At 37.0% G+C, this 23996-nt stretch overlaps 1 protein-coding gene across 25 annotated transcripts in view; it reads right to left on the bottom strand.

The window, feature by feature from the left end:
* NRXN3 (neurexin 3) overlaps positions 1-23996 on the bottom strand; it is a 1528419-nt gene that overhangs the window by 7891 nt on the left and 1496532 nt on the right. For 2 of the 25 annotated variants that reach the window (XM_049113350.1, XM_049113351.1), the window contains exon 22: positions 608-876. The exons of the other annotated variants lie outside the window; for them this stretch is intronic. In XM_049113350.1, coding sequence (XP_048969307.1) covers positions 767-876 — 110 coding nt within the window. In that variant the 3' untranslated portion in view covers positions 608-766. Of the gene's footprint in view, positions 1-607; positions 877-23996 lie in introns of those variants that run through there. 25 annotated transcript variants of the gene reach the window in all.

The following is a 23996-nucleotide window of genomic DNA, read 5'->3' as shown; positions in this document are numbered from 1 at the left end:
AGCTAGAGGAAAGGAAAGCAAATAACATCAACAAGGCATTCACAGTATAATGACAGGAAAAAAAAAAAAAGTAAAAGCAAATAAAAAAATAGAGGCTGTTTTTGGAAAACAAAGAAAGAAATTATTTCCATATAGATAAAATAACTTAAGTGAAAAAGCATACCGTATTAATTTATAGTCAACTTACATCAACAAATTGCCCGCATGTTTTTTGGCATGAAAGAAAAATTTACAAAAGAAAGTTGTGTAAGAATGCTCTTGGACAAATAGAATTGCCACATTCTTGTAACTTGCTTTTTTTGTTGTCATTTCTTAAAAAACTTTTGAGCAAAATGTCTAATTTTTCAAATATAATAATTTACAACAGAGGATGATACAGGGAGGCAACAACACATACATCCACACCACATAACATGAAAAGAAAAAAAAAATCTGCACTTCAACAAAGTTTTACTTTGAGGGGCTTAGGAGAGCATCGATTTTGAATTCAAAATAATTCCGATTGCAATGACTTAAAAAATTAAAAAAAAAAACCTGTTTACTTTTAGAATTTGCCTTTAAAAAAATCTTGAATCTGGAGGGTTTTGAATGAACTTCTGCACTAATATAGGTTCTCAGATATATATTTAATTTTTAAATATTTTTGTCATTTTGACAAGTTTTAGATTTCTTTAATTTAAGGGGATGGATGACAGCACATATATTTGAACAATGCTAAAGAAGGGGGGGAATGGGAAGGAAAGATGCAGAGAGGGGAGGGTTGTATTTATGAGTGTACTACACAAGAGATGAAGATGATGGGGGTGAATGTGTAAGTGAGTCGCCATGTCCATGTAAGGGCGGCACGGAGTGATCTAGCTGCATTAGAGCTTCTGGCTGTAAGGAAGGGATGGGCAATATACAAAAACAAATGAGCCTACACATGCCCATCTACAGAAATAAAGAACAGAACTCTAACACAATCTCACACACCCTAAGCTGCAACTTCTTCAACATGCAATTACTCCAAAAATCATTACATTTTCATTAAAGAGTTTCAAATAATAAAAACAGTTAAACTTTTTTCCTACTAAAAGTAGCCAAGATACATAAAATAATAGTACTATTAATAATGATCAAAAGATTAAAAGCAAAAACAAGGAGACTAGATTTATGCATTCAAGTTGAACAACTTCACCGGCAGCCACACAGCCCCATCTAGAGTTGGGGGTGGTGGTTAGAGACTTGCAGAGCTGATGGAAAGGCAAAACCTTATAGGGAGCCCACCTGCTGGGAAACTAATCACTTCCCTATAGAGCAATGGTTCTGTTTAAATGACCTCGTCCATTTTCCCCCTGCCACCCATGGTGCATGGGATTCCCGAAGAGAAGGCACTAATTTCAAAGATGTGGATGTGGAGATACTGCAGCTGAAGTTGTTCCACATTTAAAGAGGGAGTAGGGAAAAATTGCAGAAAACAATTCATAACTCTTTTTTTCTCATAATTTTGGATAAAACCAAATCTAAAGTTAAAGATCTAGCAATTAAAAGAAACATATTGATATATATAGATAGATATAATACAAAAAGCACTTAATAATTCCCAAACAAAAAGGGAGAAAAGAACAAAAAAAAATTTAAAGAAAAAAAGTATTTCACACACTTTCAGAGATGAACAACCAGATGCACACGCTGAAGAGGCACAGACAGAGCAGTCAGGGGACACTTTTTTTTTTTTTTTTTTGCTTTTCGTGTTCTGGCTTGTTGATTCCCCTTTGGTGATAGCCAAAATTGAAAACAAATTTTGCATTTTCTTTAAAAAGAAATTTTGCATTTTCTTAAATTTTTTTTGTTTTGGTTTTGCTTCTTTAAAAAAAATAAAAAGGGCGTGCAGTCTGGATGTACGTCATAAGTAGACATTTGAAAGAGAAGAAAGTGGCTAAGACTGACAAATGGGTAATCTTCTATTATCCTTTAACTGTAGGAATGGTAATCAAATTAATACATGCTTAAAGTAAGTTGCATTTAGGGAAAATAGAAAAACAGAACAGCAAGCTAGGGTTGGGGAGAGGTCAGGAAGACAAAACTGATTTGGGGGTGGGAGGAAGGTACTGGACTTAGTTTTTCATGCCTTTCCAGTAGGGGCAAAGGACATCCCAAGGCTTCCTGCCAATTACAACAAGGAAGGGATGTGCACATGTGTATGCATGGTGAGGCCTGTAGAGCCTGTAGTGGCAAGAACTGAGGTAAAAATATACATGGGTTCATGGGTTCTGCTCTAGAAAACTTATCCCATATTCATTCACAGACTTGGAAGGCATACTTTGTAAGTCATAGAGAGGTTATAATTGCATTGTTCCATATGAGTTTTCCGTGGTTTTGTCAAATTGACAGAGTACCATAAGTGACAATAAGGTATTCATAAAATGAGCCTGATGAATGGAATAGCAGATAGATTATAAGATAGATAGATAGATAGATAGATAGATAGATAGATAGATAGATAGATAGATAGATGATAGATAGATTGATTAGTAATGGAGCAAAATCCCTCTCCACTCCAAGGAACACAGTGATACAATGTCAGTATCTGTAAAGTACAGGATAGTCGGGAAATGAGCGTGGTTTACTCCAAGGCCATTGGGGGAAACTATACCAGTCTTCATGTGGGAAACAAATGTTCAGTCCAATCTATATTGAGAAAAATGGAAAAGAGAGGGAGAGGAGGAGAGTGTGAATGTATGCGTATGCATGCATGCGTGCATGTGTGTTTTAGAAATGGCCTCAGCCTCTACTGGAAGAGATCCTAAGAGTTATAATCAATACTTTATTCCTGTGGGAACATTAATGTCCAACCAAGGACTCGGAAACCCAGGTAGGCAAACCACAAAGGTAAGACACTTGAGAACACCTGGTTCTGACACAATCCTAGTCACTCCTAAGAACTTTTCTGGGTGACTTTAACAAAAAGGAAATACATTGTGAGGATGAGTCAGACTCTGGCCCCCTATGGGACGCCCCTTTTATTATTTTATTTTAAAATAATTATAGTAACGTGTCCCCATGGGTCAGTCCGTACCAAGATTTTTAGTCTCTGGTTTAATAATGTTAATCATTATTTTAGGAACTTCACAAAGGGTAGCTAGGAGGTTTTAGAAGGAGGAAAAGAATCTCAATATAGGAAATAAAAAACCCTTGTTGCCACTGATTTTTTTTTTGAATAATTATACTTTTAACATTGAATTGTATGATATAAGAAGATCCTACAAATGTTCATACGGCCTCACAAGGCATCAAATGACTTCTATAGAACAAAGTTAGTTTTGGTAACTACTCAGGTGGGCTGTTTTTTTGTTTCATAGACAATTTTTTAAAGGAAGAAACGTAACTGGCCTAAGTATGAGACTTACAGAGTAAGATACTTCCAGTATATACATACTCTTGGATAGTAAGAGGTGTTAAGAGGTGTTTTGAGGAAGACAGATCATGAAATTCGGTCTCCTAAGTTTTTATTGAGTAATTTACTGATTTCAAAGTAACCTGTTTTAAAACTCATACAAGTAGGATGTCACTTACATTATAGAAATCACTGGTTTAAACAACTGAACATAGCAAAATGAATGGTTGTCACTTTGCAAATAAAATATGTATTTTTTAAACCCATGGAAGCCATAGTTTTAAATGAAGCCAACACTGACTAAATATAGCGCATATACATTTTCATAATATGTCAGCCATCAGTTACATATATAAGCTTGTTTGATTTCTAATGTAGATACAAAGTAATATTGCTAGTAGTTCACAATCATGTCTCAGCTTTATTTTAATCTTTTACCAGGTACCCATGTTAGGTTTTATTAATCTAACTGTAGTAACTAAAGTAACTACATGGTTCTGTACCTATGCTTCTACTTGGTGGGTGTTTAAGAATAATTTAGAGTTATGCTTGCCATTGAGAACAAATAATACAATAGTTTGACTTAAAACAGCATATTTTCATGCAACCATTTTTTTAATCCCACCATATCCAAATAACACTGTCTAAATGTCAAGTCAAACTTTTAAAAACATCAAATGCAGTACGATAGAATTACACGGGTCAGAATTCATCTTGAGGAGTGCACTTGTTTCAAAGAAAAGTAAGTTTCTAAATTGTTTGGAGTTGTGTTTGATACACTCCAAAGACATACTGAAGTAACTCAAGTGGTAGACCTGCCTCTTTGGGAGAGTGGATCTTGCTTGCTAAGAGGCATTGTCTTCAGGGTGTACAGGTAAGGTCCAAGAGAAAGGCCTAAATGAACTACTTTGTATAACTGCAAATATTTTAAATTTCTGAGGGAAAATAGTGAAGAGAGGAAGGAAGAGTAAACCTTTCTGGGAGTCTGAGTGCAATTCCAGGGAGACACTTGAACCATTCCAAGTAGGGCAGGCTAAGAGAGAAGTATGGAGAACAAATATCTACCGATGATTTTCAAGGTTTTTGCATTAGATCTATGAGGTACATCTCCCCATCTGTCCCCCCAGTGATAGAGACAAAAACATTTCACTGATTGCTTATGTGTCTATGGGAAGAAGGGAAGGATTCTTCTGGGAGAACCATTGTCTCAGTTCTGAATCATGGTTTGGCCTTTAAGAATGCATATGGAATCCAGGAATATGGGAATGGCTGCCATATGTGTTAAAAAATGAACCTTGCATATACTCTGCCTTCTGCAACCTCTTCCTCAGAAATGAGTGATGCTCAGAGAAGGGGTAAAGAAACCTGCTTCATACATGGTATATGTTTCTAAATAAGCAGTTTCATATTTTCTTTATAATGGTAAACAAAAATGCCCCAAGTAAAAAGTCATGTACTATCTGTTCCCAAACTCAATTTCCACATGTTGTTATAGTAGATAGATATGGAGAGACAGGAAAATTAGGGAGATAGGGAGATAGATAATTAAGCTTCCAAGATGGACAAGATAGTCCAGGACATCATCAAGCCCAAGACTCAGAACTGTATTTCTGTATTAATGATCTGCTTCTCAGTTTAGGGTAATTTTTCATACTCGAGTAGATAAGAATGGATATAACATTACAATGGGTAGCATTACAATTTAACAGGATAGAACATTTATTGTGAAAGGACCTTAAATTAATGACTTCTTTCCCTATACTCATGTAATCCTTAACTTGTGCCTTAGTTCAGTCCCACCATCTCCATTCTTGTTTGTGAACCTACTATGCCCTACACAGATTTCTGCTGACTCCAATACTCCATTGTACTCAATTTGTTTTCTTCTTAGTCTCAACTAGGCTACAAGAACTTTAGTACAAATATGAAGTCTTTTTATCTTTATTTGCTTACTAACTAGAATACTAAAAACCAAACATTTATTGACTGAACTAATGAGTGAGTAAATTGGTTAATATATTTAATTATGTTTTTTTTTTTTTTTTTTTGCCTCTGCACTAGGCTATGGCTTCCATAAAAGCATTAAAATCATGCATCACTATCATGGCTTGCTTTGTGCCTGGTATTTAATATATGAGATAGAAATTTTAGAGTCAGGACACCCAAGGTCCAGTCCTGGATGTAGTAGTGACCACTATACTAGCTTGTTAAGAATCTGAACAAGTCATTTAACCTCCCTGAATTAGTTTCCTCATGTATAATATGGAGATTATGATGTCTGCTCAATTAACCCACCTCACAGGATAGGCTTTATGACTCATGCGATTTCTAATGTCAAAGTGCTAATAAATTCTAAGAGCTTTCCAAATATTTGTTACTTTTGTTTTCAAAGCTGACACTATAGCATTGTTATAAAATTAGTTTTTTTTTTTAAGATTTTATTTATTTATTCATGAGAGAGGCAGAGACATAGGCAGAGGGAGAAGCAGGCTCCCTGTAGAGAGCCTGATGTGGACTCGATCTCAGGACCCTGGGATCACAACCTGAGCCAAAGACAGACACTCAACCACTGAGCCACCCAGGTGCCCCTAAAAGTAGGGTTTCATATTCAACAGAGGAGGCTGAATCCCAGACAGTTGAGGTCAGTCCTACCCCAAGTGTGATCCTTGGAGTGTCTGCTTCAGCACCAACCAGACAACCTCAATCCAAAACCCTAACCTGAATATCTATGATTACCATTTCTGTTGAAGCTCTGTCCCTAACCTAATAATGCTAAGTTTCTAACGCTTTCTTAGTTCATCTTGTAACAGTGAATTTTTATAATTTCTGTAGGTAATTTCATAATTACTTTATTTTACTCTTTGTGTGGGTTAGAGTTACTCTTGAAGAGCTCTTATTTAAATGCATTTTCATAAGAACCTATTTATTTAGTGGCAGGAGCACAGACCTGGAGGTGAGCTCTTGTCCTCTAGCAAACCATGTCACTTGAGTCAAGTCACTTGCTCTTCACTCCAACTCCTGAAATTCCTTGGAAACACCTATCTCAATAGACATCAGAACTGTGGGGTAAGATGAAGACATGAGGGAACAGAGGGTCCCGATAGTATTTTAGCTCCTTCCTGCCCAAAGCATTAATACACTAAGATATACAAAAGGAAAACTCCATTAAGAAATTTTCAGGAATTACTATTCTTCTTTTAATTTTGTTTTAATCAGGTATCAGTGCAAATAAGGCTTTCTTCACTCAGGATATTAAAAGTTCCCTGATTCACAAGCTGAATCTGTATGCTTATTTTGTGTTTTTTAATCTGTCTAGCATAGAGCAGGACATACCATAGGTCTTCCGTGCATATGTGTTGAATTAAATTACAAAAATAGAACAGCTTGCAACTCTTGGAAGTCTGCATTGTGAAGTGGGTGGGATTCAAAAAAGCTATCTTTGCTGGCACTAGTTTCTTTAATCAAGAAGGAATATAAAGTGAAACAATGAGAAAGAGCAGTAGAAATAGACCTCAAAGCCATGAACTTAGCCACAGTTACCCTGCTCCTTGCCTTGCCTCCAGGTAGACTCTTAGGGGTAATATGTGCATAAAGCTCGTTATTTGCGAATGATTATGCCCTTGTAATACTATTAAAATCCAAGATAGTTGGTAATATAAAATACTCATTTTATCAACATAAAAAGTCACCTGTGTGCCAGTCAGAAAAGTGAAAGCCCTGTCTGAAATGTCTTGTTCCAATTGCTTGAATAGCCTGAGATTCCTCCTTACTTCCTTACTTCCTGCCTCATCTCTCTGTCTCTTGGATGGCCCCAGGCATGGCCCTAGGCTGTCTTAATTTTTTTGATGATCCCATCTAGCCTCTTGGCTATGCATGCCTATCATCTATATGACTGATTTCCAGATCACCTCTACCCATCCTCAGAATTCCAGTTCCTCATCTCCAACTGCCTACTCAACATTTCCACTTCAATATCTAAGAGGCTTCTCAAATGCAAAAAGGCTTAAACAGAACTTTGGATTTTATTTGGCTCTTAACCTTGCAACTCCCCTTGGATTTCCCATCTCTTTGGTCTGACTCAGATGTACAAACCCCTAATTAGTCATCTACTTGGGCCCCTACCCTGTCTCACCTCCACATATCCAGCGTACCAGGAAGTTTTAGTGGCTCTACTCTGGCAACAAATTCTTCACATGTCTACTTTTTCCAATGCCATTATCTATGCCATAGCATAAATCACCATAATTCCTTGCTTCAAGTCTGTAGTAGCTCCCAACTGATTTTCCCACCTTCACTATTCACTTCCCCAAATCCATTCTCCATAATGAGCCAAACTGCTTTCAAAAGTATACAATATATACACACATATATATATATATATGAAGTATACAATATAAATCAGATCGTCAGTTTCTGGCTTAAAATATTTAAAGACATCCTCTAACCCAAACTCTGGACCCTGACCTACTGTGAAAGTACTCTGTGATCTGCCAGCTGCTTACTGTGACTCCCATCTCATCTCCTACAGATCCCCTATAGCTCTGCTGATGCAGGATGTCTCAGACTCTAGCTATACTTCTCTAGCTTTCCTTCTAGGAACACTCCTTTCCTTGCTCTCTGCCTTGCTAGGTTCTTCCATTGATTCGGGCCTCTCCCCTAATTTTATTCTTCAGAGAGTTCTTCTGTGAATTCCCTAGTAAAGTAGCAACCTGCTCACTAACTGATCTTGATTCTCTACATAGCTGACTCTTACACTTTCATTTATGTCCAGTTCTCTCTCAATGGATAATTAACTCTATGAGAACAGAGACTTTGTCTTGTTCTCCACTATACTTGGAGCAGAGCTGGACTTATAGTAAGAGCTCAGGAAATTACTGCTGAATGATTTCACTCAGTGACATCATTTCTGAGGGCAGGCATTGAGTAAATATTTTGTAAACTGAGTATTGAGGCATTGCATTCTCTATTTTGTTTTATTTTATTTTACTCTTCTCTAAACCAGATGGGATTTCCCTGAGTTCTAGTTAGCAGTTCCAATGCAAATTGGACCTTCTCATCCACAGCTGCCTTAAGAAGGCTTCTGAAAAAATACATCACTATCTAACTCATTCTCCCTTTCATAAACCAGTGCTGGGATGTTTATTAAAAACTCAGGCTTTCCTTTGCAGTTGTGAAAGCTAAAGATAAAATAAACAGAATATTCAGACCTACAGCTGCCAAACTTTGATGCTTGTCTTTAGGCAATAGCAAGGAAGGAGCCAAACAAATTATCAGTAGGAGGAATGGTGACCAGGGTACTAAAAATGTATTTGGTTATCTTTGCCTCCTGTGGCCCTGCAGCCACTGACAGCAGAATCTGGCAGCAGTGGGACCTTTCTCTTGAACTGGTACCCTGACACTTTATGATTGTGTTTATAGAGTAATAAATTATTTAAGAAGGTTTATTTTGCTTCTGTTGTTCACAAAGGCACATTTACTCTGTCATTATGACCAGGATTCTTTTTTAAAAGTATATTTTTTAATTTATTTATTTGAGAGAGAGAGACAGAGAGTAAGACAGAGCACACTAGTGGGGGGCGGGGGGGGGCAGAGAGAGGGAGACAGAATCTCAAGCAGATTCCTGCACCAAGCATGGAGCCAATGTGGGGCTCAATCCCATGACCATGAGATCATGACCTTAGCCAAAATCAAGAGTCAAACACTTAACCAAATGTATCACCCAGGCGCCCCTATGACCAAAATTCTATTTTCTTTGTACCAGAGTTTCTTTAGGTCGTAGCAGCTGGACATCCCAAACTGTTACTTCCTCTCTATATACCCTCTAAGCTGTTCAGGAGAAACAGCTGAACATGAACACACACAACACTAACACTCACTGTATCTTGAAAACACCCTCGTTTCCCTTAAAACATATTTTCATTGCAAGGAACATACAGTATTCATAAATCAATGCCATTAAGGCATTTTTGTAATCAATGGAAACTAGTACTATGCAAACAAGATGAAAAGCTTGCCCATCATGCACTTGACATCAAGATGCTCTATTATAACTGCATAGCTTTGACTGTGTCTGACCTGAGCCATGAGGAGCAGAAGATTGCAGAGATGTCTGCATGGACAAGACACATATCATGAGATTATTCTTCGCTTTTTGTAAATAAAACTGCTATATATTAGGGACGGAGCTATAAGAAATTCTCTAGTCATTCCAAAAACTCAATGCACAGGAGCCTATGGATTAGTAAAGAGAGATGCTTAGGGATAAATGCATATGATCAAATGGTAGACAAAGTGATTTCCCTGCAAATATGACAAAAGAGAAAGAAAATATAAATTGTAATTATATAGTTAAAACACTAATTAACCAGAAGCCTAGTTCTGGAAAGAGTTGCTCTTAAGAGTTATTGAGAACTTTTATTCTCTGCTAGGCATCATTTTGAATGCTTTTGATATTTTATTTCAGTTAATCATTACAATTACATTATATATCAGTAAACTTGGGCTGAAAGAGGTTAATGTGCCCAAAGTTTTACAACTAGAAAGTTGAATAAGCATGCACGAACCCAATCCTATATATTTTTACATTAAACCACAATGCAATCCTTAAACAGAAGTTTGTTAATATTTGGTTCTCAGTGAACATGGGAAATTATAAGCAAGCTACTCTTTAGGCACAAAAGCAACTTCTATAGGAGATCCTAGGATCTCTACAGATTTCTTTCTTTCTTTTTCTTTTTTTTTAAGATTTTATTTATTCATGAGAGACGCAGAGAGAGAAAGAGAGAGGCAGAGACACAGGCAGAGGGAGAAGCAGGCTCTGTGCAGGGAGCCTGACGTGAGACTCGATCCTGAGTCTCCAGGATGCTGAAGGCAGTGCTAAACCGCTGAGCCACCCAGGTTGCTCCTACAGATTTATTTCAAACTCCTTTGACTTTGAAATTATTACTACACAATGAGATATTCAGAGGGGCTATGAGGTTTTCTTTGTCGCTGTTGTTTGGGTTTTGTATGTTCATTTTTTGGTTCTGTTTTTTCACAACCCCAGGTCACCTAAGGCAGACCTACTAAATCACTCTACTGGGGTAGTAGGGGCAGGATGGCAGGTGTGTCTGGATATTTGCATTTTCCCAAGGGGCTCTTCTGCAAAATCAAGTTGAACTTGTAGTGAACTAAATCCCAGCTGTGATCCAACTTCTGTGACCTTGAGTAAGCCATAAACTCTTATTCATAAAATGGAGATAAACTTCACTGGATGTTAATCAATCAAAGGAGACATTACATATACAGACATTTTTAAAAATACATACAAACATATACATATATTGCCAGAAATGTTAAGAGAGTAATAAACTACTTTACAGGCACATCCAAAGCTACCAAACAGTTTCTAATACATGGATTTTAGGACCACACAATGTAGAAGTTTAATGTGCTCACATGCAGTGACTCCATTGGAACATTTGTGCATTAATTTTATTCCTGTTTCAGGAATAAAATGGATGTTCTTCCTATTCTAAAAGTAACATGATAGATATTTGAGTTATCTAATAAGTACCTATCAAAAACAAAGTAGTCTAAATTATTTGATTCCTTTGCTATTTGCCTGAGTTGTTAAATTACAAGTGCTCCCTGAATATCTCTGTCCCATGTCATTTTCTTTCATATAATATCCTAATTCATCATTGACGCTACAGAAATTTTTTTTGAAGTACCATAAGTCAATTGTTGGAGGAGATCATCACATTGTTTTTTTTTTTTTTTTTAAGATTTGTTTGTTTGTTTGTTTGTTTATTCATTCATTCATTCATGAAAGACACAGAAAGAGAGGCAGAGACATAGGCAGAGGGAGGAGAAGCAGCCTCCGTGCAAAGAGTCCAATGTGGGACTTGATCCTGCGAATCCAGGATCATTCCCTGAGCCAAAGACAGAAGCTCAACCACTAAGCCACCCAGGCATACCACCTTGTTCCTTTTTCATACCCTATTATTTTATTCTACATTTTAACCTCAAACTGGACGGCTCCACTAATCATCGCAGAGTGAATAAAAATGGCTTTCTCTGTATTCATTGAATAGGCAGATGTTACTAGCACAGTCTCAGGCAGGCCAGAAGACACCAGAATTAGCTTCCTACTGTGTCCTTTCAGAACCAGGGAGCCTACTATGTGTATTAGAGAAAAATGGTGTGTTAGGACAAGGATTTGACACTAGTATGGCTGCAGATGAGGATTACAAAGTAAGAGTTACAAGCAGCTCTGAAAATGGAAGGAAGGGCCAGTGACCACTTGATCACTTTCAATATCTCCTCTAGACGATGTCACATTTTTTCAGTGTGGGCTCCCATACTATTTCTTCATGGTATTAGTAAACAGATAATGATATATTTTGCTTGTGCTGTTTCAGATGGATGTTACTTGATTTTTAAGTTTTCACACCATATGCGATGACCATATGAAATATCTTAAAAGATTTGAGAAACATTAAATGTTTTACTTTTAGTGATTGTACCACATTTAATTAAAAAAGCCAGCATGCTGAAACCTTGAAACCCACATACAATCTCTGTCTTCACGTAGAAGTTTAATGTGCTCACATGCAGTGACTCCATTGGAACGTTTGTGCATTAGTTTTATTCCTATTTCATAGTATTAATCTATAGTTATTTTTCCCCCAATGCTATTTGTCAGAAGGTCATATTTGTTTTTTCAGATGGATGGATAGTATTGTAAGCTGAAACTTAAAACTCATAAGTACGAAGTATTGTCTTTGCAAAATCACCTGGTGTAGAGCTAGGCTCACGTGGATCCCCTTTGTTGAAAAAAAAAAGCTGATTTTAATGATACGCTATACAATACAAAACATATTAGCCCTTGCAAACAATGAACTGGGAAAATCCTTGTTATTTTGGATGATTAAGCAGAGTTTTTTGATAGTGGTAACTCATCACCACTCTTTCTTGCTTGAAGGGCCAATAGGCAAAACACTAGGCAATGGAAATACACATTGAGTTAAGGCCTAGGGCTGGTACAGTATCATAAAAACTTAGAGAAATCATTTTGCCCTTATCATACCTGTTCTGTTTTTATATTTGTTTTGGCTCAACCCAAATTTTCCTTGCATGTCAGGGTATGTCTTGTTTCCTGGAAAATATTCAACAAAAAAACAGGAGAACCTGCTGTTTTGTTCCATGCTTCTGTCTGCTTGAAGGTTAGAGCTATTTCTTTATACAACTCTAGGGGATGTGGTTCCTCTCACAGTCTATGTAAATAGTATCCCCTGGAGTCTGCAAAGCCATATGCAACAACCCCAATCAAGTTACCTTTGTACTTATGAATAGCATTTGTAACTATTCTGAATAAACCCTATTCTCTCTGGGTTTTCTTCTTTTTGGTCTTGTTGAGTACAGCTAAGATTTGGACATGGCAGGAACACACAGTGTACAACTGTCTTTGGTCACTGATCCTTCAGTTTGTGGGCAGTGTTGACCAGATGAGTAATCACATGAGTATGGCACAGGATAAGTACCCAATAAGTAATTACTGCAAAATAAAAAGGCATTTCCCAACATATCCTGTGGATCTGGCTAACGGGCATAAATCAAGACACAAAGATACTGCATGCAGAGCTTAGGTGTTAGAGAATGTCTGCATTTTAACTTCTAAACAGCCTTCATATTTGAAGAGCTCTGATTAACCAAGTCCTTAAGGCATTTCTTTGGAAGGGAAAAAAAAATCTAAAAGCAAGGACTTAAGTATGTAGAAGTCTCTAGAGAATAACTTGTTGTGATACTTTTACAGAAAGTGACATCAAAGAACTATTAGTGGTGCAAAGAATAACTTTGTAAAGCAATGGTGTTCACTATTAGTGACCTAAAGAATAAAGCCACAAGAGAGAAAGAGATGGGAATAGCTATCTAGTATGCTTCCAGAGAAATCGGGGAGATGAGTAAAATCAGATGCTGCTGGGTCTTTTCCCTAGGTTATACATCCTACTAACAAGCAAAACTTCAAGAAAGTAAGCTCTCTTGATTTTCCTAGAGGAGATATAACTTTATGAGGCAGGACATGGAGACAATCTTACCTTACTGATTATGTAACTTCAAGTAAGTGACTTAAATTCTCTATGCTCCAGAGAATTATTGCCTGTAAAATATAAGGATTGGATAAGATGATCTTTTGAGAGAACCAATGACTTAAGGAAGTTAAGGGCTCTTGCTGACAGAGCTCAAAACTGTTCCAAAGTGAGTATGATCATTTCACAAAAATTTTTTAATTGACTGGGGTTACCATTCACTTAACACTATGTCATTACATAATGGAAGTGCACGTCTTATGTTCCTTATCTCTTAAGAATCAAAAGTCAATTACATAATTACATAACCACTTCACAACACCCCTCCTTAGTGGGTCCTTAGTGGGTCCCCTTAGTGGGTCTAGAAGGGGAAATAATTTCTGTGTTTCTTGCAGTGAGATGACAACATCCTGGGGGAGAATGCTAAGAGTATTATCTTGGATGCATGGGACACTGAGTGGAAACAGAGGGGAGTTAAGTAATCTAAGGATTAAGGTTTGAAAGTTGATGCCCACTGTGTAAATTAGCCACTGTAAAGACCCGCTATGGCAATCAGACAGCAAAAGAACAATAGACCAAAAGAGACAACATAGGAGCTAATGGGTCTGGGATTTTTTTTTTTTTTTTTTTTTTTTTTTGCTACTGCATAGACACAAATTTTCAATCTAGCAACTCGAGCTTTTAGAAGAAAGTGTTGGGCACAGCTGACTTTACTGTTCTACATCTATCTTTTGTACTGTGCTAATGTTTAGATATTTGAAGTTATCTGGAGCTCTCAACTCAAGGTGTTTTGAGAGCATGGAAATAATTATCCACCTGCATTCTAAAGCTACAAGCAGCTCTTTCTCTGTTGGTTAGCTCATATTATAATGGTGGCCAAATAAAAGAAAGCTACATAGATTTTGAAAAGTGGAGTTAGGAAGCACCACAGGTAACTTTCTGTTATTTGGGCTGGTTTTATTTGTTGTCCAGAATAGTGGGTGGAATGTTCTCATGAGCCAAGCTTGACGGTAAAAGTGTACCATTTCGTAGCTGAAGAAGGGCTCTTGGTTTTAACAACCTAAATGTGCATCCGATGTCAACTGGAAAGAGTTTCAACGAGAAACTCTCAGGCCTGACCCGCTAGTCTTACACAAAGAACTGGTTGCTCCAAGAAAGCAAACTGGGAAAGACAAAGAGAGCAATGCATGGGCTATTAAAGCAATAGCCATGGATCACATTTAACCTTTCTGCCATTTACCACTGGGTTTTCAGTGCACAGAACCATTTCAGTCCAAATTCTTTGAACCCTTAGTAGCATCCGGTTGAACTTTGTTGAGAAGAATAACTGCATTTGTTCTGCTTTTCTCTATATAACATTAGAAATAAATTTTACTAGAAAGCATTCTACTCTAATACAGAGTTGTGAGAACTTGGAAATCAGTTGCAGAGGGCTGAGTTCTGACTGCAATTTACTATGTAGTTTTTAATAACCATCCACAGATAAATGAGGCTGTTCCATGCATGGCAGGATTTAAATTTAATCTTCCTAACAGTGGCCAAGTCTGATAGGGTGATGTTCCCCTGCCATCACTATCAAATTTCTTGTGTAACTATTATAATCATCAACAATAAAACCCACCTGCCCCTTGCAGGGATGGTAAAAATTTAGTGTTGAAATTCTAACTACATATGCTTACACTGAATCCCCATCCACTTTGCTTCTAAAGAAATATATGAACCCTAGGGCAATGGCCACATTCCAATTTGAATAATTATATTAGTTACCACAAATTTCTTCCATTCAATCCCTCAATTGTGTCATCTGGTAAATAGCTATTCAATTCATTCTATACACTACATTTCTACCCCCTAGAAGCAAAGGCTGTGCCAAAAAGAGGCTCCCTCTGAACAAGGATAGCCATAAATCCTGGAACAGAGGCCTAAAGAATGTATGAGAAGAAATAAAAATCCAAATCTTCAGATGCTGAATTTTTTCAAAGTTAAAAAAAAATCTGAGGGTAATATTAATATGTATTCTTAGGGCACCTGGGTGGCTCATGGTTAAGCATCTGCTTTTAGCTCAGGTCATGATCTCAGGGCCCTAGGATCGAATCCTGCATTGGGTTCCTTGCTCAGTGGCAAGCCTGCTTCTCCCTCTCCCTCTGCCTGTCATTCACCCTGCTTGTGTTCTCTCTGTCTCTCTGTCAAATAAGTGAATAAAATCTTTTAAAAATATTTATTCTTATATATCACTAAAAGGAAACGTATTATGGTACAGAGGAAAATATTTCAAAATGAACCAGTTCTGCAGCCTCACTTTCGAAGTCCATGGGGTGGCAATTGCATATGGCAGGTTTTGAGAAAGGATCTGGCTTCCTGCTTTGTCACACTGAGTATGGAATCAAAAAGAATGTTCTTGCTTTGGAAAGGGAGTCTACAATGTGTTCTCAGTATTTGGGGAAAGTTAACATGATTCTGTTTGTCCCATGAAGATGATAGGGTATGAAAAAAATGTGCCAAAGAAAAATAAAGGGTATTTGAATCTAGCTACTACAGGTTGTGGTAAAGTATGGTTGGAAATGAATGCAAACTTTTCTGGTTTTGATACTGACTTGGTAATTTTCAATTATTTAGTATTAATTTGGAACACCCTTGTCAAAATCTTCAGCTCCTGTTCTATCATTTTGCATATTATAGTCCTTACTATAACGTAAGTATAGACACGTGGCTATTTTTTGAGCAATACACATAATATTTTTCAACAGGGATATTTTATGGAAGATGTTGTATCTTTAGCTGAGAAGCTGAGCAGCAAATAATATTCAGTTAAATCAGTTAAATTGTTGGTTCGAGAAATGGAAAGGTTAAGAGAACTGGGCCCTCCTGGAGAATCAGATGAGGCATCTTACTGCAGGTAACTCATTTAGCAGTTATAAGAAAAGTACTTGGAAATCTCTTATCAGATGAGAGGAAGGTGGTGGAGATAGAAATAAGAAAATGAAGAGAATGGGCTCTGGGTGGAATGTCAGCATTTGTAATGGAGTGTGCTTTTCCAGTGGTACTTTAAATCTCAATAGTAGTAAGAAATGTTAGATTTCTGTGTTTTTTGTTGTGTTTCTTTTGTTGTTGTTGTTGTTGTGTTTCTTAAGAACTAATAGCATTTGTTAGTATTATTGGTGGGTGTAGGACAATTCTGTTTAACTACCAACTCTCTGGATTTCCAGTCTGTCTATATAGTTGTTCTTATACAGTGGGAATTCCATAACAAGCAACCCGAGAATTTGTATGTACTATAATTACATGCTCTCTCATGTATATTTTCTTGGGAGAATAGTCAGAGCTGTTTTCTTCTGTCTATTTACATACAAGATGTTGTTATTTGGCAGATATATGTTAGAATAGTTGTTCCAAATTGCAAAGGGTTTTGCACACCTGGGTTATTTTCATTCCAAAAGGTCCAATTAAATAATATTGTGATGCATTTGCAAAATTATTCGAGTTAGCTATATGGTAGAGCTTCCAATCTGCATGTTTAAATTAAAAAAATATGTGTCTATGCCAATTAAGAAATCTAAAATTATTGATCAGCTAGTACCTCTAGAGATGATCTGCTAATTATTGGTATTGAATAAATACTATATGATTTAAGGAGAACTTTGGTGAAAATGATCACGTGGGGGAGGATGAGCCTTTATCCTAAGGGTGATCTCTCATTTTTTTTTTCAATAACAAACTTTATTGAAAATTTGAAAAAAAAATTCGTGCTCTTTCCCAATAAAAATGCTCATGTAAATAAAATTCTGTGAAGAAATTCAGGAAGTCTTGTCCATAGATCTCAAGCTAAAATTTTGAGAGAATCGCATTACAAAAATACAGAAAGAAGCAATATCTTTAAAAATGACTTGTAAACTCCAGAGTTATATACACATATGAGGCCACTGCACAATAAAAGCTACAGAAAGGATTAATTCTCATTACTATTATAGCTGATGTTGTAGTTTGGCTTGTTGAAATTTAATTCATTTTTTACTATCTCTAGTTATCTGAGTTAATATAAAAGACCATTATTAAGAGCCTAGTCTAAAATTTGCCTTCGACGTAAAACACATTTTATTCTAATATAATGTGGCTAGATATTGTTAAGTTTGATATTCATCAGACTGGTAAAATGAACCCAACCTCAGGTGCAAATCTAATAGAGCTCAATGTTAATTAATGTGATCCAAACAACTTATTATTTCAAGCTCGCTTCTATTAGGAAAGATGTGTTATAACTGTATGCTAATAGAAAAGTCTATTAGTTACATGGATTCCAATTTCCTTTATCTCTGTTAGTCACTGAATGGTAGGTTTCTTCTAAGATTAATATTTTTTCCTTGTTTCTCCTATGTTTAGAGAATTGGCTTAAAACCATAATTATGGAGCAAGATTTAATGGATGTATTGAATATATTTTAATCTGATAGTTTCATTTATGACTTTTAATCTAGGAGAATAAATCCATTTTCTTTTCTAGATTCAATTGTGGTGTCTATATGTACAATGCCCAATAGTATTAATATCAGACATGGAAGGCCACTTTATGTTTTCATATATATCTGAGCCCCATAATATTCCTTTGATGAATGGGGTAGACATCATTTACATTTTAAAGCTACATTTCTCAACCTATTATTGACAACTTGGGTTGGATAATTCTCTCTTATGGGAGCTGTCTTATGTACCGCAGGAGGTTTAGCAGCATCCCTGGCCTCTACCCACTAGATACCAATAGAATCTCCCCAGTTATGACAATAAAAAATGTCTCCGGACATTGTCAAATATCTCCTAGGGGCAAAATCACCCTCAGTTTAGAAGCACTGGTTTAAAGGTAGAGAAACTATACTGCAGAGAATTTAAGGTATTGGCTCAAGGTCAGGAAGACACTGAGTAACAGACCCAGGGCTAAAGCCCATGCCTGTGATATCTAGTTCTCTCCTGCTGCTATGGTCTACAATGTAACTTAGGAGATATTCCATATTATTATTCCTTTAGTGTTATATCATTAATATAGGCAATACCATCATATCATTAATATTTGTACAAGGCAAGAGGTAACACATGTGAAAGTGCTCGTTAAATTCTAAAATACTTTGAAATTTTCACATAAGCATGCATGTGTGAGAGAGACACAGTGAGAGAGAATCCACTTTGGGATAACATTTGGAGGAAATGACAGAAGACATGAAAAATACAGGACAGAGGAGGCTGGAAAGTGGAAGGTGGATCTGCAGCTGATTTCCAGTTCTCAACTACAGAACTGATCTTAAAGAGTAGTTTAAGTACTTAATGAAATCTAGCTGCTGCTGGCATCTTTCCAAAACTCTCTATTAGCTGTTGCAGTGGAATTTGCCAGCAGCCAAATTATCAGGTTTTCGTCTCTTGTGAGTAGCAGGTACCAACGAAGAAATTCATCCTCAATGTTTCTAAGACTGAAATAGCTTCATCCTCCAGATGTGTTAAGTGAAACTAGAAAAACTTCATGTTTTGATAATATAAAAATAAAACCAGACACAATGTTTAGGTCCCTAACAGCTTGGTATCTAAGGAATCTGTAGATATATCCTCAGTTCTCAAGATTTTATGAGCTTCCCAGAAGCATGGATGGAACATATGGGGCAATCCACACACCTTAATCTACCCAGAGGAGGAGCTTCCTCACTTTGAAAGTGTGGAACACTACAGCCTCACCCAGTTCTGCATTAACATCCTGTACATGGCCAGTTCCCATGTGAAAACACTCACTCACTAGCTCTTGAGGAACAAGATTATGTAAAAGAGAAAAAAGTTGTGGAGACGGGTCTGCAGCTCTCTTACACTTCAGGAGAAAGTATTAAGTTTCTTATCCCTTTGAACAAAAAGACACAGCTGGTGAAAAAGCATGTGTTTTTCTTAAAATGCTCTCAGCATCTCCAATTTCCTATTGAATCTAGACATTTCCTTCATTTTTCTTTTCCTCATGATTCCCTGGTGGTCCCCTTTTCTCTAATAGGACTGTTGACCCTTAAAGACCTCATATCAACACTTTCCTGAAATGGACTGGAACCTCCTAGGAGTGTATCTGTCAATTTAATATTTGTGTCACCTAAAAAAACAAAAGTGAGCTTATTCAACCTCCTTCCTATTTCATCAATCAGTGTGAAGGAAATGAGGAAAGGACTAAAAATAGGTGGCTTCTAGCGATCAACAATGCCTTGTGCCAACAACACAGAAGGTTCACAAATTTGCTTGAATAGTTGACTGAGCAAATCTCCTTTGAGAGAGCAAATGAGTTAGGAGGCAAGTGAAGGACCCACCAAGGTGGGCTTAGTCCATTAAGACAAGATGGAGGGGTTGCTTAGATGGCTCAGTCATGAAGCATCTGCCTTCAGCTGGGGTCATGATCCCAGGGTCCTGGGATTGAGCCCCACATCAGGCTCTTTGCTCAGCAGGGAGTCTGCCTCTCCTTCTCCCTTTGTCTCCCTGCACTTGCACTTCTCTCTCTCACACACACAAAAGTAAATGAAATCTTAAAAAAAAAAAAAAAAAAAAAAGACAAGATGGAGCAATTATTTTGCCTATATCTGTATTTACCCAAACTCTGGTAAAGACACATAGTTCTCCTCCACTATTGAGATGATCTGTACCATTGAACAGTAAACCAAGAATTCCTTTCCCTAGTTCTGGCAAGTGGCATTAGGCAAAGGTCTGGGAAGACCCTCAGGCCTCTGAGCTGTCTCTAACTTCCAGGCTTTGTGAAAGGACTCCTTTTGAGTGCTACTAGGTTCCTTTTCTGGTTGAGTACTTGCAGAAGGAAAATATTCACATGTCAAGCTGTTCTTTCTGGCTCTCTATCATACACTTTGCAGTTTACTGAGTATAATTCCAGAAATAAAGGTGCCTCCATTCTCAAAGTGACAAAGAAAAGCATTTTGTTCATTTTGTTCATTATCTAGAGTCAACAGAGCATGACTCCCAGGCCTATTTCTTGAGACTGAATCCAAACTCCATGACTAGATAAAGGATCCCATATAATTATAAAGTAACCACCTCCCCCACCCCACCCTACAATAGAACAAACTATTTCTGGATTCCAAACTTATCCTTTGCAAGCTTATTAAGGAGTCTCACAAAGTTCAACTAAAATACTATAGTCATGAATGTTCCCTATAACTTTAAAGTGATGCAACTTTCCTGGGCAGGTCATATAAGAGGCAAATCGACAGTCATTTGTGTGGTAACAATGGCCTTCTCCATCCTTCCATGCCAGGCCATTGTGAAGGAAGCGACCATGACGCTCAACACGTTTTTATAGCATGAATGAACCTCATCGCTAGTCTTTCAAATGCTCCAAGTGTGTTGCAGGCTGATAAACAAGCCTGGCTTGGAGGAAGTGGCTGAATTTGAAGCTGCCGGTACGTTTTCTTCTTTCCAAGTGTGTTGAGTGAAGCAATGCATTATAATACAGTGAGCAGTGCTGTGGATATTCAGACACCTTCATTTAAAAAAAAAAAAAGTCATTGGGTTCTGTGGCCATGGTAGGCTGAGTGGGTAAATGATGTTGTTAACATAACTCAGCTCTATTCTGAAAAAGATGCTTACTAGCAATCTCTCTATGTGAAGAAAACTTCAGAAAAGTCTGTTAGCCCATAGAACTAAATATATACACATTTTTTTCTTTTTCTTTTTTTCTTTTGGGAGCTAGAACCAAGCTTTTGCAGCAGCACATATATTGATCATTGTGTGGGGAAAAACCCCAATTCATTTGTAACTGATTCAGGCCACCACGACTGATCTTGATGTTTACTGGTTCCTAACTCCATAAACTGTGCTATGTCATTTACCAGATCTAAAAGATCTAAACACTAACCAGCAGTAATCTTATCAAGTGCAATAGGCAGCAGAAGGAATGGATTTTAATAAGCAGAAGGTGAGACACGCATGGGTAATAACAGACATAAAGAAAAACTGCTATTTCCCAACTGAGAGAAAGAAGACTTGTTCCTACCCTACCGCACCTCAGTACGGTTAGCAATCCAAGATATGATTAGAAAGGTCCTGTTCTGGAAATTCTGGAATAGATTTCCTATTATCTCCTTTTTGGAAAAAGAGTGTTTCTTGGGGTGCCTGGGTGGCTCAGTCAGTTAAGCGTCTGCCTTTGGCTCAGGTCATGATCTCAGGGTCTGAGGATGAAGCTCTGCAACCAGTTCCCTGCTCAGCAGGGAGCCTACTCCTCCCTCTACCCCTCACCCTGCTCCTGTTCTTTCTCTCTCTCAAATAAATAAATATAAATCTCTTTTAAAAAGAATATTTCTTTATGATAGTAATATGTATTATTAATTATAATAAAGTACATGTGATAAGCAGAAAGCATTATTATTAAGTCTTAGTACAAAGAATTTTTCTTTTATTCCAACTGTAGGAGCATAAGCAAATTTTTATGGTGGGGAAATATTAAAAAAGCAAAACATGTACAAACCATTTCCTTCAAGATCATTAATCACACTGGGAGGTGATCAGTAACTTTAAAATAACATATTCAGTGACTTAACTGATAATAGCTGTTGTGGTGAGGGTGGTAGTGGGGAGATGTAGAACTATGTAAATTATAAGGAGATTGATACTTTGCTCTACTTTCTCACCACCGTCACTGATATGCAATTCTCATCTCTAGCACAATCCTTTGAGGCAATGTCTATTTTCCTTAAAAAACTGTTGTGTGACTAGCTCACTCATAGGCTCTGAAAGATGTAAGAAAGCCTAGAATTTGCATGCTGTCTCAAGTGTCTCATACCCAAGTTGCATGTGTGTGAAGAAATAATGCACAATAATACATGAAACGTGATGTATCATCTAAGACTTTGAGGCCCTGGAAATGGCTTCGGTGACACTTTCTATCTCCGACATATACTCCTGTCACTTTGTCCTTTATTGGTAGGAATTGGTGTACCAGAAATGACAGGCTCCCTTTTTTTTTTAAGTCTACATTTCTCCAGTGACCACAAGGTTTTACTCACTATATGTCCATTCTTCGCAAAGCCTGCTCACTCCCCACCAAGGGGCACTGCAGGGTCACTAAATTCACTTTCATTTCCACACACCCAGAGATGCAAAAGGACACCAAAGTCTATTTTGGGAAGTATCTTTCTTTTATACCCTAGACAAAATCCTCTGAGACAGTTGCTATTCCCAAATGACTCCCTCTCAGAGATGACTGATTTTTTCCCTAATGTCTAAAGTTTCCTGCAAGTTCAAATGCTTTTTTCCTCCTCCTTTCTCCAGTTAACTCTCACTTATCACACATAATTCAGCTCAAACATCATTTTATCAGAGGTTTCCCTGACCTCATGCTGCATCCTAACTCCCCACTCCTACTCTGTCACAGCTCTGAAATTATTTGAAAATCAAAAGTTAAAAAAAAAACAACAGAAACTCTGAGGAAGTAAATATATGTGTGCATATAATTTTGTGCATGTATGATGTATGGTCATGATGATATTAAAACACACACATATGCAGACTTCATGATCAGATTTCCAATGTGTCAAGTGCTAGAGAATCTGTGACTCCAATTTGGAATTATTTTTAGTTCAAAAGAACCATCATCCATGAAAGTTAGTGATTGATGCTTTAGTGCAAGTGTGTAAAGATAAGGATACATATATTTTAAAAAACCTGGGTTGTCAGTATTTATGATCATGTTTTCCAGGACTAGCATGATAGAAGGAAAAAAAATAGTCTCCAACTATCTGACATAACATTAAAACTATGCATCAGGTAGGTCAGTTTGGGGTAAAATAGTAGAGATATGATATGGAAAATACTTCTCTTAAATCTATTTAAAAAAATAAGTGAAGCACTTTTCAAATTTCTTGGTTTTATCTATAGAGTAAGCATTGTGCCCCATGGGATAGATGGGGTGGTGAGGAGAGAGAGGTATTAAAGATTATTCTCTGTGCATGATTTTAAAATGGGTAAGAGCCCACTAGGACAACATGACTAATTAACTATCTCTGTTTGAGGCACTACTTCTGCAATTTTCTTAAATTAAAATAAAACTATAGTGAACAAAGCATAGGAAAAAGTCAAAATGAATGGCAACTGATAAGGTGAACACTCATTTATCAAGTTCCATGATAACAAATCAGCATTCATGCAATGCCCGACCCAGAGGAATCCATAAGTAATTTGAAAAGTAGAACTACAATAAAAAATATAATAAAGAATTATTTTACTAATAGGTGTGATAAAGGAACCTGTGTAATAGCATTTGGCAGTGGCTCCAGAACAAACCAATTCAGTAAACAAATGAAGTCATGACAAGGGAAGGTTATTAAGTAGACTCTGAATGGGGCCAATGAAAGTGAAATTAGATTTTTTCCTAATGGCTACAAATAAAAATGTTTGTCCTTTAGTAGCATTGCCTTTTTTTTAAAACGTGGGTTATAAGATCAGTGATAGCAGCATCAGGACATTATCAATTTTCCAATTTGTTCTTTTGGACTACACATAGATGCTATCAAAAAGGGACATTCTCAGAAGCATAAAACA

The sequence above is a fragment of the Canis lupus genome, chromosome 8, assembly GCF_003254725.2.
Source record: "Canis lupus dingo isolate Sandy chromosome 8, ASM325472v2, whole genome shotgun sequence".
In the NCBI taxonomy this organism is placed as follows: domain Eukaryota; kingdom Metazoa; phylum Chordata; class Mammalia; order Carnivora; family Canidae; genus Canis; species Canis lupus.
This window is presented reverse-complemented; position numbering and strand designations above follow the sequence as displayed.